This window comes from Homarus americanus, unplaced genomic scaffold, assembly GCF_018991925.1.
Source record: "Homarus americanus isolate GMGI-L3 unplaced genomic scaffold, GMGI_Hamer_2.0 scaffold23578, whole genome shotgun sequence".
Taxonomy (NCBI): domain Eukaryota; kingdom Metazoa; phylum Arthropoda; class Malacostraca; order Decapoda; family Nephropidae; genus Homarus; species Homarus americanus.
The window spans coordinates 4828790-4850699 of NW_024733231.1; the positions used below are offsets into that span (position 1 = coordinate 4828790).

At 41.8% G+C, this 21910-nt stretch overlaps 1 protein-coding gene across 15 annotated transcripts in view; it reads right to left on the minus strand.

Annotated features, from left to right (window-relative positions):
* LOC121869604 (echinoderm microtubule-associated protein-like 2) overlaps positions 1 to 21910 on the minus strand; it is a 76719-nt gene that overhangs the window by 22586 nt on the left and 32223 nt on the right. For 6 of the 15 annotated variants that reach the window (XM_042371054.1, XM_042371057.1, XM_042371056.1 and 3 more), the window contains 3 exons: positions 9775 to 9927; positions 8487 to 8631; positions 6142 to 6456 (listed from right to left, as the gene is read on the minus strand). In XM_042371054.1, coding sequence (XP_042226988.1) covers positions 6142 to 6456; positions 8487 to 8631; positions 9775 to 9927 — 613 coding nt within the window. Of the gene's footprint in view, positions 1 to 6141; positions 6457 to 8486; positions 8632 to 9774; positions 9928 to 10526; positions 10911 to 21910 lie in introns of those variants that run through there. The other 9 variants (XM_042371050.1, XM_042371051.1, XM_042371047.1 and 6 more) reach the window with 6 other exon arrangements.

A 21910-nucleotide genomic window follows, 5' to 3' on the forward strand; every position in this document is an offset into this window, starting at 1 on the left:
ATTGCATCCGCTTATCAACACACAATACACCAGTGAATTGATGATTGTGTGCTGGTCATACACACATACAGGGACACACACACACACACACACACATTATGCGTACACGTATACATGAATAGTCAGATATCCGTTAACACATAGGCAGTATATTTTCACACATACACACACAAGGTCACATATTCACCTCGATTATCTAAACACACTGAAGGCCTTAAGACTAACACCTCTACAGACAAGACACAATAGAGTAGATCTCATAAAGACATTAAATAAAAACTTTAAAGGGATGTTTAAACCTGAACCAGGGGCCATTTTTTTGTGATTTCACGCTTCACCAACACGAGAGAACACACTACAAGTTCGTTAAATGATTCAGAACGAACATGAAGGAAATACTTCTTCACACAAGGCTGGAGGTCAATGGAATGGTCTACCAGCTCAAGCAGTGGAATCAAGAACAATGGCGGGATCCTTGACAGGCTTCCTTCTCCAGTCAAGTTGTAAATAGACAAAGAAAATGTTAGAAATTCAATGAGTAGTACCCCAAGGTGACACCACCCCATCAAGAGCCTTTTTCAGTGGTACTGGAGGATGTTTCCACGGCGCTCAGTTAAAGTGAAACATGTCTGGTAAACACTAATGGGCCTTACTCGAAACTCTTTTGTTTTTCAGTCGCCCATTTGAGGTGAAATAAGTTTAATCACTACCAATTAACGCCAATTTCCTCTATCTTCGTTTTGCTGGTGACATTATACAAGAATCCAACTCGACAAAATTACCTCCACGAACGCAACAGGTGAACGAAATTCTCCCGAACACAACCAGACAAACATTTGGTACCGTCGCTCCCTCGCAGTGTTGCCAAGTGAACAGACCGTGCCGCCTCCCGCCCAACCCAGCCCACCTGTTCTCTCCCCTGTGATTACTACAAGCTCACACCCCTCAACCTTCCTCTGCCACATCCTCACCGCTGTCCTTATCCCCGTTTTTCTTCAGATATTCCACCATTAATAAAGTCTTGGTTTTAAACGGACTTATCAAAGAAATCCGCCATAGACATTCTCGATCTTAACATATGCTTGATATTTAATTCTTTTTTAGTTCTAGTTTGCGTCATTAAATTTCCCTTATAATACCTTTTTGAGTACATTCCCTGACTGTAGCAGTTGCCATGTCTGGGTCAAAATTCTCAGGTCTTATGACAAATAATTCTTATAACTCAAGATGTAAAAATGTCCCTAACTGATTGACATAAGATACAACACGAAAACAAGACCCCAAAATTCCGTCATTATTACACTGAGACTCTGACTTAACCAGATACGTTTAATTAGCAACAGGAGATAAAAACAAAGGAAGTATTCTGATAAAAAATTTATACATAATTTAGTGTTTTATCTTCACCAATTAGATACAATCTTATGAGGAATATCTATCGTATGAGACTATGAAAATCCAGGCCCCGGACAGTGTAAGTGTTGGGCGTGTGGAGTGAGGGTGAAAGTGGCGTCTTACTGTTATTTACATTTAAGTTAGGAGCTGTTATGCTAATGGCCCAGTGTTCGTATGGGCGGATACGCCTCTATCTAATCTTTTTTCCTGCCCTTACATGACGTTCTCAGAAAAGACAAAGGGTTTCCTGAACGCCTTAAACACGGAGTAAATGAATATGTAATCGATAAACTATGTTGAATATATATTTATCGTTTATACTCACATTTAATTTGTAATTTACCAGAATTCATAGTTTAGAGACGTTCCCCCGATTAGTTAGTAATGCACATACATTTTCTTTGATAGAACATTCAATTCTGAACACAAAAATAAACATATATTCAACACAATAAACTGAAATATATATATTTCTATGTAAATACACCACGAAAAAATAATATATTAAAAACATAAAACTAAGGATTAAACGACTATATGTGAAAATTTTTAAATCTCGTAAATTTGAATTTTGAAATTTTCATACGTGAACGCGATGCAATGGCGACCGGAAAGACCAAGCAGAAGATACTTTACAAATCGCCATATATTATAGTGATAGGGATCTTCTATTATTTCACAAGGATGCCGAAGGACAGTGAAGGATCCAGGAATTAAAACTAAAGATTAGATCCAGCCAGAGTAATTCCAGTACTATTTTAAAATGTGAGTAAAATGTTGCTGTAGTTTTTTCCATTGTACAATACGATGGACTTTGATGACGACGATTATATTGAATGAATCCATCTATCTATCTATATATCTACCTTTAATGATGTTGATAATCGTAAATACATGTAATATCATTGTTTATATTAGGAGCAGGGAAGAAAAATAACAAGAAAATAACCCAAAAGCGCTAGTGAGACGTTGCCAGTAAACTACAAGTGACATAAAAATCACAATTCTCAGAAATATTAAAAATTGAATAAAAATTAGTCATAAGTTGAGTAAATCAGCTGAGAAAAAAAATCCATTCGTCAGGTCAGACAAGGCGGACATTGCACTACTAAACACAGCCATGTATGGAGAATTTATGGACTGAGGGGGGGGGCTGGTGAGGAAGGGAGGAAGGGAGAGAGGGTGATGGAAGGGAGGGAGGGTGATGGAAGGGAGAGAGGGTGATAGGAGGGAGAGAGGGTGAGAGGGAGGAATAGGTGAGTGGGGAGGGAGCGATAAAAGAGGGGGGTGGGGGGGGGTAAGGGATGCAGAAGGTCACAGAAGCCTTAAATAGCCATGCAGTCAGTGTGGGTGGGGTGGGCGGGCAGGGTGGGATGGGCGGTACTACGCTCCACCTGTTATGATGGGCCGGGAACCTGTAAATTGCCTCATCACTCTTGTAAAAGTACGTAAACGCCCACCTGTTGTAAAAAATATATTAAGATCCGTATGTTGTAAATTATTATCCTTTGTAAAGTTTGTTGTAATCGGTCGGTTAAAACTTTAGGTTATGGTATTGTAAATTGAGGTTGTAAATAAGTATCTTCTGAAAAGGTATATTGTAAATTCAGTTTTTTTTATGTAGTAAATTACGGACTTTGTTGTAAATCAAACCCCAACAGTTGTAAATTCTAAAAATGTTCAGTGTAAATATTAAGATCTAGCAGTGCCTCTGGTGGTGAGTGGCGACATCAATGAGTTCCAGCGAGTATTTTATTGTTGAAACATTTCTTTTTTTAGGAGAATAACGAAAAGGTTTAGATAATAATACATGTGTCAGCTGGCGTCATAACCGCTTGTTTTTATGATGTAACACTGTAGATATCCAGTCACGTGAAGGGGTAGAGGGGGGGTGGTGTTATAAAAGCCTTCACGGTATATTGTGTAAGTTGCAAGTCTGAGCTAATGTTTATATTCTACTTTCCCTCGGATGTTCAGATTTTCGGAGATGTACTGAATTATTCCCCTTCCCTTCTCGAAACAAATGTCTTACCTAACCTAACCAAACCAATTTTAGGGTTGTTTATGGTTTGGTATTGGGGTAAATGGCTAGGATAACGTTAAACGGATTAGCCACCCCATCTTATTCAGCACAGATCATTTCACCTGAAGATTAGCCACCCCAGATTATTTCACGTGAAGATTAGAGAAGTTAACTTAGAGTGTGTGTATGGAGGAAGAGAAGGAGAGATGCATTGAGTGTATGAGTGGAGAGGAAGGAAGAGGTGAAGTGAGTGTGTGTGGGGAGAGAGGGAGGAGAGGTCGTAGCTATGACATCACAGGGGTGTGGGTGGGGGATGAAAAGGTGATGGGGACGCCTCCTCCTCCCTCACAGATGTTAAGTGTGTGTGTGTGTGTGTAGAGAGAGGGACACGTTCATGAAAATTGTGTGTGTGTATACGGGCTTAAAGGTCAGTGTCATGCCAACACACACACACACACGACCCCTGACTCTTTATTCAACTTAATTTTATCCAATGAGATTTTAGTGTTGACGTAACTCGCTTGTTAACCATCTTCTTGACTCTGTCTGTCTGTCTGTCTATCTGTCTGTCTGTCTCTCAATACTCGAAGAACGACAAACACTTAAGACACGAATATTACCTACTTCAATAACACTGATTAATAACAATAACAAGACAATAACATTAAATAACATACACCACTGCGAATGTTCTCTCGGGGTTGATGTTGATGTGCTCGCTCAGAAATCTTCCAGTTCTTCGATTACTTATACTTGGTAAATAATAGGTTTCGATTACTTATACTTGGTAAATAATAGGTTTCGATTACTTATACTTTGGTAAATACTAGGCTTTGATTACTTATACTTGGTAAATACTAGGCTTTGATTACTTATACTTGGTAAATACTAGACTTTGATTACTTATACTTGGTAAATACTAGGCTTTGATTACTTATACTTGGTAAATACTAGACTTTGATTACTTATACTTGGTAAATACTAGACTTTGATTACTTATACTTGGTAAATACTAGACTTTGATTACTTATACTTGGGTAAATACTAGACTTTGATTACTTATACTTGGTAAATACTAGACTTTGATTACTTATACTTGGTAAATACTAGACTTTGATTACTTATACTTGGTAAATACTAGGCTTTGATTACTTATACTTGGTAAATACTAGACTTTGATTACTTATACTTGGTAAATACTAGACTTTGATTACTTATACTTGGTAAATACTAGGCTTTGATTACTTATACTTGGTAAATACTAGACTTTGATTACTTATACTTGGTAAATACTAGACTTTGATTACTTATACTTGGTAAATACTAGACTTTGATTACTTATACTTGGTAAATACTAGGCTTTGATTACTTATACTTGGTAAATACTAGACTTTGATTACTTATACTTGGTAAATACTAGACTTTGATTACTTATACTTGGTAAATACTAGACTTTGATTACTTATACTTGGTAAATACTAGACTTTGATTACTTATACTTGGTAAATACTAGGCTTTGATTACTTATACTTGGTAAATACTAGACTTTGATTACTTATACTTGGTAAATACTAGACTTTGATTACTTATACTTGGTAAATACTAGGCTTTGATTACTTATACTTGGTAAATACTAGACTTTGATTACTTATACTTGGTAAATACTAGGCTTTGATTTATACTTGGTAAATACTAGGGATAAACTTGGTAAATACTAGACTTTGATTACTTATACTTGGTAAATACTAGACTTTGATTACTTATACTTGGTAAATACTAGACTTTGATTACTTATACTTGGTAAATACTAGACTTTGATTACTTATACTTGGTAAATACTAGACTTTGATTACTTATACTTGGTAAATACTAGACTTTGATTACTTATACTTGGTAAATACTAGACTTTGATTACTTATACTTGGTAAATACTAGACTTTGATTACTTATACTTGGTAAATACTAGACTTTGATTACTTATACTTGGTAAATACTAGACTTTGATTACTTATACTTGGTAAATACTAGGCTTTGATTACTTATACTTGGTAAATACTAGGCTTTGATTACTTATACTTGGTAAATACTAGACTTTGATTACTTATACTTGGTAAATACTAGGCTCCAATACCTTACACCACAAACAAATAGTCTACAATCAAACTCATACACTACAAACAACATATAATTCTCACCAGAAGAAAACAATCTACAGTAAACAACAGTTCCTCAAAAGATAAACAATATATACCATACCCAAATTGTCTACAGAGGAAACACGAGACTGTAACAACAAGACAAACAATATTACATACAGGTCTGCTATCTGTCTGCCAACCAAGGAAGAAAACAAACAAGTCAACAATTGTCTACCTTGAATAGATATCCCTTGATAAGTAAACACCAGAGGAGAGTCTTTACATAGAGAAAACAAAAACATTAACATAGGCTAATTTACCTGAGTTACCTGTCCAATTATTACTTTAAATGCTGTTATAGGTTATTTAATGGTTTTATTAGGACTTAAAACTAAATATAATAAAACAAACATTATAAACTTCAACAAACATATACACAGGTTATTAAATATTACTAAACAAGACGTAACAAAATTTTAATAACATGACAAGAGGTATCAAACACATGCGCTCATAGTCAAAAATGCTGAATAGAATTGAAAAAAAAAGGATAGATGAAGCTGGCTGGGGGCAACTGGCACCTACCTGGCAAGCTGTGAGTTAGTGGGCGTGGGGGAATGGGCGTGGCCGACACGACTGGGCGTGGCGAAGTCACTGGTAGACGCCCATCTCTTGTTGAGCGCCCCCACTGGCCCAGGGCGCGCAGGAGAGGCTAAGGTAGTGTGTCTGGCATGGTGGTGGTGGGCCGTGGGCGAGGGGGCGTGGTGGTGGTGGTGGTGGACGGTAGGCGTGTGGGCCTGGGCGTGGGTGGGGGAAGGGGAGGGCGCGGGGCTAACAGAGGAGGAGCTGTGACCGTCAGAGTACAAGCTGGACGTGGATTGGTAGTGGGCACCGCGTCTGCTGGTAGAGGGCAGGTGGCAAGGTGTCAACTCCGGGTGTAGGACACACACACACTCCCTCTCTCGCTTGTTATCTCCCGCACTCAAATATAGGCTCTCACTCACACAAATATATACAGTCACATACTGTACACTCACCCACACTCACCCACATACACCAACACTCATCCACCTCACCCTCACTCACCTAAACTCGCCCACACTCACCCACACACTCACCAGCACTCACCCACACACACACAGACACACACCAACACTCACCCACATACACCCACACTCACCTAAACTCAACCTCTCACTCCCACACTCACCCACACACTCACAAAATCACCCACATTCACCCACACATTCACCTACACTCGGGTTAAAGCCTAGAGTGCTTAAGATAAACAAATGGTCCCTTGATTTCGTTGTCTTAAAAGGCCCGTGTGTATAACCCCCCCCCCCCGCAAAAAAATGGCGTTCTGGACAGCTATAGTGGCGTCAAGATTACCCTAAGACCATAGCAATTCGATATCTTAAGGGAAATTATGTGGGAAATTAACTGACTGACGGGCCTTTCAGAATACGAGTCAAGGAGGGAAATCGGTTGAGGAGGAGGTTAAGAATTTGGTTTTGTAATGTCCGCTATAAAACTTCTTATTTCCTGACACTATATTAGCATCGTTAGCTTATGTTTTATTTCTCTTTGTTTCGTTCGGTATAAAAAAATGATTAGCGGTTTGTAGTGATATTTAATAAGGAATGGCAAAGGGAATTCGCTAGTGGAGGATTTTTAAGCAGTCTAGGCTTCAAATGTGAGAGAAAACGGGTATTAGTGAGTAAACGGGAAGTGCACTTTTAACAGGGGGACTTGCTTATATGGGCGAGATATATAATAATTTTTTTAATATAAAATTTGGATTGGCTGAAAGCTTATAAAAAAAGTAAACAAAACAAAGTAAGTTGGCCAAATTATTGAAGCATCAAATGATAATATGAATGCATTACACGTAGAGCTGCAGAGTATGTATATTTGCATTTAAAGAGCTTAGCAAAATAAATGAAGGAGCCTAAATATCTATATACACTACTTCAGAATAAACAAAGATTCTTTTAATCTTTCTCTCAGCAATACAATTATTAAAGAAAGAGAAGTTTATTTTAATATTATAGTTTACATGCTGTAGCTTAAATGACAGACACTAATGCATGACTCAACGAGGCTTCCAGATCCAACACAGTTTAGTACACTTTAAAACACACTTCAAAAACAAAACACAAGCCATCATCACTCTAATTCATATGACACTTTTTATATATTTATAACTCTGATATAACTCACCTGATAACTATATACTCATGAATTAATAATAAACTTGTAAACTAATTTGCATATTAAAATACTACGTGTATAAATGTAACCCTTTGAAGGCACAGTTCCCACACAGCAAAACCACACTCCATGCAATCACACAGGAGCTATTTACAACCAAACCCCCCCTACCTACCCCTACCCCCTCATCTACCCTTAGGTATTGAGATTAATTAGCTCACCTTTATATACCTCACCTTTATGATTGAATATACCTTATACAGTATATTGTATTGTATATCTGTTTATTATACTTGTTGTTGTATTTTTATTCCCCTTTTGTTTATCCTGTATTATCCTTTGTGTATTGTTGTATTTTTTGTTTATCTGTTATTCTCCTTCGTCCTACTAACTAGCTGACCCTCCTAGCAAATAGTTCTTCTAGTGAATCCCTTTCTTAGCAGTTCAGTATCCTAGTAACTTCCTGTCCTAGTAACTATCCCTCCTAGCAACTCCCCCATCCTAGTGGCACCCCCTCCTAGCAATCCCCTCTCCTACCACCTCCCTCTCCTAGCAACTCCCCTTTCCGTGCAGTTCCCCCCTACCCTCTAGAACTCTCTCCTCCCCCTCTTCTAGGACCTCGCCCCTCCCAACACCTACTCCATCCCTCCCTCCTAGAACCCCCCCTCCCTCCCTCCCTTCCTCCTCCCGAAGACCTAACCCCTCCCAATACCTACCTGATGTGGGAGGTGGAGGTGGAGCGGCCGGGGACATATGAAGACGCCCGCTTGGAGGAGTCCCTTATGTCATTGTTCTGGTGACGTAAACGGATCCCGGCTTCCTTGGTGGGAGTCGCCCGTCCAATACTGTGGCTGTTGCTGACTGTAAGGAGCGGATGTGGCGGTATTAGTGACCTGTGTTCACCTAAGCTCACCTGTACTCACCTGCAGTTGCCTAAGGTCACCTATACTCTCCTATGCTCACCTACAGTTGTCTAAGGTCACCTATGCTCTCCCATGCTCACCTACAGTTGCCTAAGCTCACCTATATTCACCCACACTCACCTACACTAATCCACACCCAGTTAAACAAAACATTGAGCACTAAAATTGGTCCATACGGGTCCAGCTGATCACATTGGTCCAGTTGGGTCCAGTTGGGTGATTAGATGGACCACGGTAAATACGGGTGATGGGGGAAAAGCAATCTCAGTGGCCAGTGTTGAGATGACAGGGTTGGAATCAACAGTATTCAGGCTCACGACACCACACACGGATATTGGAGTATAGGATCACCTGAAGATTAAGCCCCCTACCTTGTTGTTTTACCTGAAGATTAATTACCCTAATGTTAATCTAATCTAACTTTAAGTTAACCTAATCTAACCTAACCTAACTTTACTTTAACTTAACCTAATCCAACCGAACCTAACTTTAACTTAACCTCATATAGAGTTAACTGAAACTAACCTTATCTAACTTTAATATTACCTAACTTAACTTCAACCTAATGCAACTTTAACTTCAGCTAATCTAATCTAACCTAGCCAAACCTAACTTTACCCTAAGATAATCTAACACAGCATAGCCTAACCTAAGCTGACGTTCACTTAACCTAACCTAACTTTAAAGTAACCTAATCTAACTTAACCTAACCAAACGTACCCTATCTTCACCCCCCCCCCAAATAGCGTTAGGGTGGTTAATCTTTAGGTGAAATATGCTGGGGTAGAGGTGATTCTTCAGGTGATCCCAATCTATATTAAATTACAAATACGTATCACAATTGTCTATGTTATTGTGATGTTAGCTATGGAAATATAAGTGAGATCTGAGTGTAATTAACTGAATATTTATGTTAACTGATAATAACGTCTTTGTGGGTTTAATATTTATGTGTTTTATATATATTTAATCGTTTTAAATAAGGCATTGGGAATAATACTCTAATAATACTTAAAATACTGTTGTTAAAATGTAAATATAGTCGTGGGAATTATTAAAAAAGTGGGATAATCACACACACCTCTACTAGCACCTTCAACTGTGCTTAATCTTCTCAGGACATCAGCCAGGGTGGACCGGAGGCACATAATCTCGTCATTTTGCTCGTGGACCTTTTTCTCTAAGTCTGACACACGATCCCGCAGACTGTGGTTCTCATTTTCTATCATCTCATCTGTAGGGAGAGAGAGAAAACGGCGGTAGTGTTAGTTTAAGGGGGATAACTATAGGAGTTTTGATATCGTGTATGTAATTTTGTGGTTTATTTTATTTTATTATTTTACATGATTGCTGTTCAGTTTTACATGATTGTGGTGATAAAAATAATAAGAACAAAGATGGTAATAATAATAATAATAATAATAATAATAATGGCGCAAAAGGCCAAATTTATACCCAAAATCAAGACGTAATGTAGATAGGGGATTAACGACAAGTAACTTCCACCTCCGGGACGCTGCCAACACTCAGTGACAACACAACTATGTTAACAAACCCAACAGGAAGAGTGATACAGTATCGAACGAAATGCGAAACTGAAGCATACTTAAATATTAAAACGTGATTTAGTGATGAAAATACGATCCATATAAGCGGGAAAATACCAAAATGCTAACCATTTGGGCGGGAAAATATAAAAATACTAGCCATTTTAGCGGGAAAATACCAAAATATGACAAAAATAGCGGGAAATATCAAAACACGAACCTTAAGTGACTCTGAGAATGAGACAAAATAAACAACTCACTCTCCTATATAATAAGATTTACTCACTCCAGGCGTCCAGCACTTTGTTGATGGCGACTGGTGGGGGTGTGGCTCCCCCTACCATCTTCCTCGTCGCCCCCCGGACCACCCCAGCAGGAGGCACCCCACTATACAGACGCTGGGGTGTCCGAGGGGGTGATGATCCCTCCGTCCTGGTCTGATGTAGCATATAGTAACCTCGGAGTCATTTTTTACCTCACCTCTCACGCACCTCTTCCCTCCATTCCCTCCACCATATTTTTTTTTCAAGATTCAGTAAAACATCTCACTATTTTCACCTTTTTTTCTTAATTAATGTTCAGTTGTATGAGTTCCTTGTGTGATGTAAACAATGTGAATTTCACTGTTTTTTCGTATTGACTAGAAAAAAATAAATTCAGTTGGCTGTGGTGTCATTGTTGGTGGCTGGATACACGTGAAGAATGTGGATTTTAATGCCTCGAGAACCTGGTTGAAGAGAGAGAGAATGCAGACAGACAGACAGACAGATAGATAGAGAGATAGATAGATAGTTAGATATATATAGAGAGTGTGTAGATAGATAGACAGATAGATAGACAGACACAGACAAACATAGAGAGAAGATATAGATATACAAATAGACACAGAGAGAGAGAGAGAGAGACAGACAAGACACACACACACGTCAGTCATCCACCAAAAGAGGACCGACAGACCCATAAACTAAACGTATTACCATAATTCCACGAAGATAAAAGCGAGGAGGTATTTTCACACACTCCTTATATAGCGGAACTGTAAAAGCTGTAAGTGTCGTTGTGGGAGGCGTGTTTGGTGTTTTGTTTTGTATGAGTATATTGTTTCGTTTATTGTTGATGTTCACTTGTTTTGTGTTGTTGTTGGGGGAAGTGACGAGAAGAGGAGAGGGAAGCGATGAGAGGGGGGTGAGAGGAGATGAGGTGGAAGGGGAAGGCAATCAGAGGAAGGGAGAGAAAGAAGGGGAGGGCAATAAGAAGGGGGGGAGGAGGAGGAAAGAAAGCCAATCAGAGGGAGGAGAAAGGAGAGGAGGAGGAGAGTAATCAGAGGAGAGGAAAGCAATCAGAGGAAGAGGAGGAGGAGGAGGAAGGAAGAGGACGGTAATCAGAAGAGAGGAAGGGTAAGACAATCAGAGGGAGAAAGTTCATGAGGAAGACATAAATTAAGATGGAGAGCCTTAGTTATGGGAGAGAGACTGTAAGTTAATTCAGAAAGTCTTGGAGGCAGAGAGGAACTACTGTATCATGGTAGACAGAGATGGATACAGATGTCGACCCCTTTAACCTTTGGTGAATATAAGGAAGTTGTTTTTATCGTGATGCCCAGTTGTTTTATTTATCGCTAACCCTCATTCGTTTATGATCTGATGCTCAATTGTTTTGCTTTTATACTGATACTCAGTTGTTTTTACTGGTGCTTGATTTTTTTTTACTGATGCTCAATTGTTTTTCAATTCACTTATTCATTTGCTGAGTCTCATTTGTTTATGTACTGAGGTTCAATTGTCTTTTTTTTATTGACGTTCACTTGTCTTTTTTTCAATTCACTGATTCATTTCCTGATGCTCACTTGTTCACGTCACTTACAATGCTTACGATCGATTCATAAATTAATATAATAAACACCTCAAGGAATATAAGTAAACCGCTATAAACACCAAAATATAAACACGAAAATATTAATATTACCCAACATATGATAACACAAGACAACATACGTATTTATAAACACAAGAGAAACTAAACAAAATATCTACGGGCAGAATTATCCTATCAGTCTACGGCCGATATTGTCGAATGGGATTTTGTTATGTGGGATTATTGACCAAAGGGATTTTATTAGTTAGGATTATTTATTATGTGGGATTATTTACCAAAGGAATTCTATTAGTTAGGATTATTTATTATGTGGGATTATTTACCAAAGGGATTTTATTAGTTAGGATTATTTATTATGTGGGATTATTTACCAAAGGGATTTCATAAAGTGGGATTAATGCCCAAAGGGATTTTATTAGGATTATTTTATTTGGTGAGATTAATGACCAAAGGGATTTTAGATGGTGGAATTTTGTCCCGATATTTTGTCCGTGTGTATGTAAGGTGAGGGTGGATGTGGTCAGTGGCGTGTTGGTCGACCATCTGGGGATATTTTTAGGCTCGTAGGAACGTAAACAAACTGAGATCACATTAAGTATACGCTGTCTTGCTAGGCGGGGTGAAATGGTGATTTTTTATCTCTCTCTCTCTCTCTCTTCATCTATCTGTTACTCTATCTATATTTATCTCTCTTCTTTCATTCTCTCTCTCTTTCTCTCTCTCTAATCGATATCTTGTTATGTTTATACACTAGCATGCCACCGGAGAGAGAGAGAGAGAGAGAGAGAGAGAGAGAGGTTTAATTCAGTTTAAGGTAAAGTAAGTAATTAGCTCACCTGATGGGAGGGAGCGAAGAGAAACGAAGGAGGGAGGAAGGGAGAAGGAGGGCTGTACTCTGTAAAGGTCAATGTGAAAAAGAAGGAGGAGGAGGGGAGCAGGAAGAAGAAGAGGGGGGGGCAGAAGAAGAGGGGGGGGGGCAGAAGGAGGAGGAGGGGGGGAAGGAGGAGGAGGAGGGGAGCAGGAAGAGGAAGAGAAGACGGGGGCAGGAAGGAGGAGGAGGGAGGGGAGGAGGGCAGGGAGAGGAGGAGGCCGAAGAGGAGCACCTAACATCGACCTCACATAATATAAACATCTAAACATCACGTGACCCAAACATCAAAACATCACGTGACCCAAACATCTAAACATCACGTGACCCAAACATCTAAACATCACGTGACCCAAACATCTAAACATCACGTGACCCAAACATCTAAACATCACGTGACCCAAACATCTAAACATCACGTGACCCAAACATCTAAACATCACGTGACCCAAACATCTAAACATCACGTGACCCAAACATCTAAACATCAGAGTTCAGTTGGCAGTCCAGGAATATTTATATGTACAAAAATAATTTCCCACCAAGATGACGACAACAACAAAAAACACACACGTGAATTTGACCCCTAAAAACAGTAGCAGTAGAGGTCAATGTACCTTAACCTGACCTGATCTCCCCACAGTGTTGCCATATTGACCTTATTTTACGTTTTTTATCATATTTTTTTTACATTTTTAGGATAATTTTTGTCTTTATGATGACATATTTAATTTAGAGGAAGAAAATGGCTTTGTTGTGTTTGGTGACTAAAATGTTTGTGTTTTTATTGATTTATTGAGGAATGATGGAGTGTTTGGTGTTATGTCTGTCTGTCTGTCTGTCTGTCTTTCTCTGTCTATCTGTCTTTCTTTGTTTCGTTCTCTGTCTACCGGAAACCTTAACTTAGTGTGTGTGTGTGTGAGTGAGAGAGAGAGAGAGAGAGAGAGAGAGAGAGAGAGAGAGAGAGAGAGAGAGAGAGAGAGACAGGTGTGTTAACAGATGTTTATGAGTCACGCTGGGGACCACATGTGCGCTATTAACTCACCTGTGTCCTACTGACCCACACACCTGTTAGTGGTGGTAGTGGTGGTGGTTCGTGTTAGTAATGGTAGTACTTGTGGTGGTGGTAGTGGTTGATAGTGGTGGTAGTAATGGTGGTAAGAAGCAGGTTCGTGGTTTCGAGGGTTCGTTCAAGGGTTCAGAGTGGAAGGACCCGGTGTTATCTGACAGGTTACATTGGCGTGACCTTTGACCCCAGCGTGGGAGGAACCAGTCAGTACCAGTTAGATGCTGTGACCTGACCCCTTCTCTTCCTCTCTCATCCTTTCTCTTCCTTCACTCCCCCTCCTCTCTCTCCTTCCCTTCCTCCCTCTCACCCCTTCATTCCTGCCCACTCCCTGCCCCCTCCTTTATTTCCTGTCTCACCCTCTTCTCCCCTCTCCCTGACTCTCCCCTTCCTTCATATTTTCTTTGCCTCTCTCCTTCCCTCCCTCTCTCCTTCCCTCCCTCTCCCTCCTTCACTCCATAAGCCAGAGACTCAACAGTAAAAGCGCAATAAAATAAAGTTGGTCTTGGACTCTCCGACCGACATCTAGTACACACACACACACACACACACACACACACACACCATTCCTCCCTCCTTCCTTCCCTCCCTCATTCTCAGGTCAATATAAGTTAGGACTTTCACTTTCCAACTTACTATTTCATCCGTGTGTGTGTGTGTGTGTGTGTGTGTAAGAATGTGAACGTGTGAATAAGTGTGTACACAAGATGAATATCTAAATAAATATTGAATAAAACACGAAGGAGAGAGAGAGAGAGAGAGAGAGAGAGAGAGAGAGAGAGAGAGAGAGAGTTGACGCGTGGCGGTATGGTCACCTCCCAGCCATTACGGTCAGAGACACATCTCAGATTTAAATAAATTGTTGATTTATTCTTGTCGTATAATTTATGTTTTTCTTTTTATTTATTATTTTGAAATTAATTATGAACAATAATTTAAGTAAGAGTGGTAGAGAAGCGTTGGGTAAGGCGGAGACCATCTGCGCCAGGTACCACATCCCTCTGCTGGAGTCGTGCCCAGCTGGGGAGCCGCTGGGGAAGGGTGGTAACGCCTCCTGCCTCAAGGGCGTCATGGACACGAGTGAGGGCGTGGCCGAGGTGGTGGTGAAACAGTCGCTGCCCACCCGGTGTCTGTCTTCCTCCGGGTAACTGAAGGAGGTACTGACAGAGGCGGTGCTGCTGACCAAAGTGGCTGGGGTGGCCGGGGTGCCTCACCTCTACGGTGTGGTCCTCGACCCACCAGCACTCGTCACCTCCTTCAATGGCCCCTCCACCCTGCATGACGTCCTGGTAAGTCGGCCGCCGTAGGTGACGGAGGTCCACCTACTGGACGCGTTGATACAGACGTGTCGCACGGTGGAGGACCTACACCAGCGGGGGGTCGCTCACAACGACGTCAAGAGCAACAACGTCGTGGTGAGGGTCGGCCTCCAGGGCGAGTTGTCCCCCTGTCTCATTGACCTGGGCAACAGTGGCTGCCTGGGTGAGGCCATCTTCAGTCAGGGTAAACTGAGGTGGGAGGACTTCCCGTACCTGGCCCCGGAGCTGGTGGCCGGGGGTCCCTCCACCACCGCCTCTGACGTCTACTCGCTGGGGGTCATGATGAGGGTCATGGGCGCCTTCCTGCAGTAGGCGGGGGAGGTGGTGGAGGTGATGGAGTTGGGCTGCAGGGCCTCGGCCAGCGACCCTGCTCTCCGCCCCTCACTCTTATCCATCATTGACGCCCTCGACGCCATCAGACGGAGACTGTGAGCCGCCACAAATAATTTTGTTGGAGATTTTTTTTTCTTCACTCTCTCTCTCTCTCTCTCTCTCGCCTTTAACATAAACCAGTTACTCTTTTCTTTTATTCTATTTTCCTTTCTGTTCGTCATCTTTTCTTGTTACTTCAACCTCCACATGTTCATAAATGCCATTCAATATTTCTCTCTCTCTCTCTCTATAAATTCAGTATTTTCACGTATTTGCTGCACCTGTCCGCCCGTCCCCCCGTCCCCCTCTCCCCATCCGTCCGTACTTCCGTCCCACCCTGTCAACACCACCCTGTAAATACTCCCCAACACTACAATTACCTGAGTTAATCCTCCACCTGTATGTGACTAATTAACGAATCCACCTTTCCTGACTTGACTGATCGATGATGTTTTCCAAGTGAGGGAGTTTTGTTTTTAATATAATATGGTCAGCCCTATACTAATCGACCAACCACCACTACCACTATCATCAACCACCACTACCATTATCACCAACACCTCTACCACTACCACTATCACCAACCACCACTACCACTATCACCACCCACCACTACCACCACCCACCTCTACCACTATCACCAACCACCACTACCACTATCACCACCCACCACTACCACCACCCACCTCTACCACTATCACCAACACCTCTACCACTATCACCAACACCTCTACCACTATCACCACCACACCTAGACATTTATACCATACGAACACGGCAACATTCAACACCCCTGCTTGGTTATGTCACCTCTGATTGGCTGACTGACTGACTGTTTGGTTGGCTAACTGACTGGTTGACCGGCAAGTTTATAGGTTTATTAATTGACTGTTTTCTAAGGATTCGAGGGTTTAATTATCAGGTTTAATTAACTCTCTCTCTCTCTCTCTCTCTCTCTCTCTCTCGTTTTGGGGGTAGTAGTAGTAGTTGTTGTTGTTGTTGTTGTTGTAGTATACTAGTAATTCTTATTTTGTACCTATACCTGTATTTATACCTGTACCTGGTACCTGTAACCTCTACGTCTCGTACCTGTATACCTGTAGTTGTTGTTAATTAATGAAATGTAAACAAACTGTACCCCGGATGTTTGTAATCAGCTTAATGTCCACTACCACCACTTTAAGCTGACAGATACCGTGTGTGTGTGTGTGTGTGTGTGTGTGTGTTATCTGACGCGTGTGTCGTGTCTGTGTTGTCTCATGTCAAGGGTGGTTGTGCTTCTAAATGGTGGTAGTTGTTGTTGGTGGGTTGGTAGTGGTGGTGGTGGGTTGGTAGTGGTGATGGTGGGTTGGTAGTGGTGGTGGGTTGGTATTAGTCTGTGGGGGGAGTGATAGTGTGTTGGTGATAATTAGTTGGTGGTGGTAGGTTGATGGTGATGGTGGGTTGGTAGTGGTGATGGTGGGTTGGTAGTGGTGGATTGGTGGTGGTAGGTTGGTAGTGGTGGTGGTGGGTTAGGCTGGTGGGCTGATATTTGGCACCCCAATAAGACCAAAAGTATTACAGAGTATCAACATACGAGGCATTAGTACCCCTCTCTCTCTCTCTCTCTCTCTCTCACTTAACCTTTCTTTCCTTCATTCACCCTTCTCTTCTCTCCTTCCCACCTTTCCCCTTTCTGTTCCTTTTCTTCATTTACCTCTGCCCTCTCCCCTCTTCTTCCCCTCTCCTCTCTCCCTCTTCCCCTCTCCTCTCTCCCTCTTCCCCTCCCCTCTTCCTTCTTCCTCCCTACTGTCGCCCCTTTCATTTTCTTTACACATTCACCTTTATCTCTTCTCCTTCTCCCTCTCACCTTCTCCCCTCTCATCTCCCTCTCCCCCTCTCCCAGCACGCACCTGTCACTCTCACACCAGCTTCAGGTGACTGACTTAACAACAGGTATGAAAAAACAGGTGTTGACGGGGAGGTGGTGTGGACAGGTGTTGACGGGGAGGTGGTGTGGACAGGTGATGACGGGGAGGTGGTGTGGACAGGTGTTGACGGGGAGATGGTGTGGACAGGTAGTGTGTGGGGACGTCAAGGTCGCTACAGGACGTGAAACAGGCATAGAGGGACGGTACAGGATGCTACAGGGCATGATACAGGTATACAGTAACGTTACAGGACGCTACAGACAACTCAGGCCCTACAGGAACATTACAGAACATCATATAGGCTTACAGGACACTACAGAACGCTACAGGACCTACAAAACATGGTACAGGCCTACAGAAACACTACAGGATCCTACAAGAAGACTACAGGACCCTACAGAAACGCTACAGGATCCTACAAGAAGACTATAGGACCTACAGATCACTACAGACCACAGTAGAGGTCTACAGAAACACTACAGAACACTACAGATCATTACAAACCAGAGTAAAGGCCTACAGGAACACTACAGGACCCTACAGGACGCTACAAACCAGGTAAGGCCTATATGAACACTACAGGACACTACAGATCACTACAGAACCCCACAGGAACACTACAGGACACTACAGAACACTACAGAACCCCATAGGAACACTACAGGACGCTACATAACACTACAGTACCCTACATAACACTACAGGACGTTACAAATCACTACAGGACGCTACAGAACACTACAGGACCCTACAGAACAGTACAAGACGCTACAGAACACTACAAGACGCTACAGAACATGGCCAAAGCCTACAGGAACACCCAGGTCGTGACACCATCTAAAAAAAACACCTAAAAAAATTTTCAACAAGTGTTTCCCCTTTATGGACGATGGAGCGAACAAGGGTATTACACCGCCTCCAACAGCAGGGCCAGATTATCCGGGCGTGGCCTAGGCTCTGCTGGGCGTGGCTCTAATACCTGCTGGGTGTGGCTCTAATATCTGGTGGGCGTGGCTCTAATATCTGGTGGGCGTGGCTCTAATATCTTGTGGGCGTGGCTGTAATATCTGGTGTGCGTGGCCTCCTGCTGGGCGTGGCTGTAATATCTGGTGGGCGTGGCTCTAATACCTGCTGGGCGTGGCTCTAATACCTGGTGGGCGTGGCTCTAATACCTGGTGGGCGGGGTTCTGTTGCCTGTCTGCTGAAGGTGACATTGTCGGGTCTCGTGTGTGTGTGTGTGTGTGTGTGTGTGTGTGGTCAAGTTATGTAAAGTGAGGCAAAGTTAGGCGAGGTGAAGTGAGGTGAATGAAGTAAATGAGGTTGAGTGAGGTAAGGTGAGGTAAATGAGGTGGAGTGAGGTGAGGTAAATGAGGTGTCAACCTATCAGAGTGAGTCATCCTTCTTATCACCAAGCTGTTGCATCTATCTGTGTTGGACCATCACACACACACACACCACCACACACACACACACACACACACACACACGACAAAAAACAGTATGATTTCCTTTCCAGTTCTTGGCTCGTTGTCAAAGAGAGTTCCTCGTCCTCACAGCCACCCAGCCAGCTAGCTACACCAGTCACCCAACCATGTAGTCACCCAGTCAACCACCCACCCAGACACCCACCCTCCCACTCAGTCAGCCACAGTCACCCAGTCACCCATCACACACTCACCCAACCATGTAGTCACCAGTCAACCACCCACCCAGACACCCACCCTCCCACTCAGTCAGCCAGTCACCCAGTCAACCACCCACCTGACACCCACCCTCCCCTCAGTCAGCCAGTCACAGTCAACCACCCACCCAGACACCCACCCTCCCACTCAGTCAGCCAGTCATTCATTCACACACTCACCCACCAACTCAAACCAGACAGAAACAGAGACAGACAGACAGAGATTCTTAATAACACGTATTAAAAGATAATCTTCACACCCCTCACCTCCTTATCTCTTCTTATCTCTACTATCTCTCCCCCCCTCCTAAACCATGGTGATAAAACAGGCATGAAACACGTCCTAGATACTCCTGTGTGTGTGTGTGTGTGTGTGTGTGTGTGTGTGTGTGTTATATATAGACAGACATATCAATAGCAAGAATTTTATTGAAAGATAGTAAATCTCTCTCTCCAGGAATGCCCACAATTCCTTTATGTCAACAAACACGTGATCGGAATAAGACTTTCTAGGTCAGTCTTATAAAATTTCACAGCCATATATACACAGCATTATATAACACTCAGTATAACACAGCATTATATAACACTCAGTATAACACAGCATTATATAACACTCAGTATAACACAGCATTATATAACACTCAGTATAACACAGCATTATATCACAGCATTATATAACACTCAGTATAACACAGCATTATATCACAGCATTATATAACACTAGTATACAGCATTATATCACAGCATTATATAACACTCAGTATAACACAGCATTATATCACAGCATTATATAACACTCAGTATAACACAGCATTATATCACAGCATTATATAACACTCAGTATAACACAGCATTATATCACATTATATAACACTCAGTATAACACAGCATTATATCACAGCATTATATACCAGTATAACACAGCATATCACAGCATTATATAACACTCAGTATAACACAGCATTATATAACACTCAGTATAACACAGCATTATATCACAGCATTATATAACACTCAGTATAACACAGCATATATCACAGTATATATAACACTCAGTATAACACAGCATTATATACACGGCATTATATAACACTCAGTATAACACAGCATTATATAAGACAGTATTATCTAGCACATACACCACAGCACCATAACCCGGTAATAGGTTAGGTTATGTTAACACAGCATTTCTAACTATAACACAGCACCATAAAACAGCACCATAACACTCACTATAACAGCACCATAACTCACTATAATAACACCATAACACAGCAATTATAACGCCATGGTTAGATTGTTATCACAGCACCATAACACAGCACCATAACACTCACTATAATAACACCATAAAACAGCAATTATAACGCCATGGTTAGATTGTTATCACAGCACCATAACACAGCACCAACAGAGTAATTAGTGGGTGTAGTGATTAGTGGGTGTAGTTAACAGTGGGTGTAGTTAACAGTGGGTGTAGTTAACAGTGGGTGTAGTTAACAGTGGGTGTAGTGATTAGTAGGTGTAGTTAACAGTGGGTAGTGATTAGTGGGTGTAGTTAACAGTGGGTGTAGTTAACAGTGGGTGTAAATATTATCACTAAGGTGTAATTGTATTACTAGATACGCATATACACTGGAGCAGCTACACCCAACCTCGATAAGACCACACTCGCTACTGACTTGACTTCCCGTGTCGTGTGTGGTGTGTGTGTGTGTGTGTGTGTGTGTGTGTGTGTGTGTGTGTATGTGTGTGTGTGTGTGTGTGTGTAATGGCCCGCTAGCTAACCTCCGGTATAAACACTTACTGCGCATCGTACCCAAGGGTTAAGTTATCGTACTCAAGGTTAAATCATCGTACTCAAGGGGTTGTTATCGTACTAAGGTTAAATCATCGTACTAGGTTAGTTATCGTACTAAGGGGTTAAGTTATCGTACTCAAGTTAAGTTATCTACTAGTTAAATCATCGTACTAGTTTTATCTACTAAGGGTTGTTATCGTACTCAAGGGGTTAAATCATCGTACTCAAGGTTAAGTTATCGTACTAAGGGGTTAAGTTATCGTATTCAGGGGTTGTTATCTACTAAGGGTTGTATCTACTCATAAGTTATCTACTAGGGGTTAAATCATCGTACTCATTAAGTTATCGTACTCAAGGGTTGTTATCGTACTCAAAGTTAATCATCGTACTCAAGGGTTAAGTTATCGTACTCAGTTTTATAGGGGTTAAATTATCGTACTCAAGGGATTCATTCATCGTACTCAAGGGGTAGTTATCGTACTCAAGGGGTTACACCATGGTTCTCACCCCACCCACCCCATCCATCCACTCCACCCACCCCACACCACACCCACCCACCCGCCCACAAGAACCCTAGGAGAACCTTGGGCGGGTGTAGACAGAGTGAAGGCCGCCCACAGCCATGTCCGTCACTCTGGCTAGTTTGAACAAGATCAGTGTAGTCATGTCACAGCTGAGGTGTGTGTGTGTGTGTGTGTGTGTGTGTGTGTGTGTGTGTGTGTGTGAGGTGTGGAGGTGTGTGTGTGTGTGTGTGTGTGTGTGTGTGTGTGTGTGT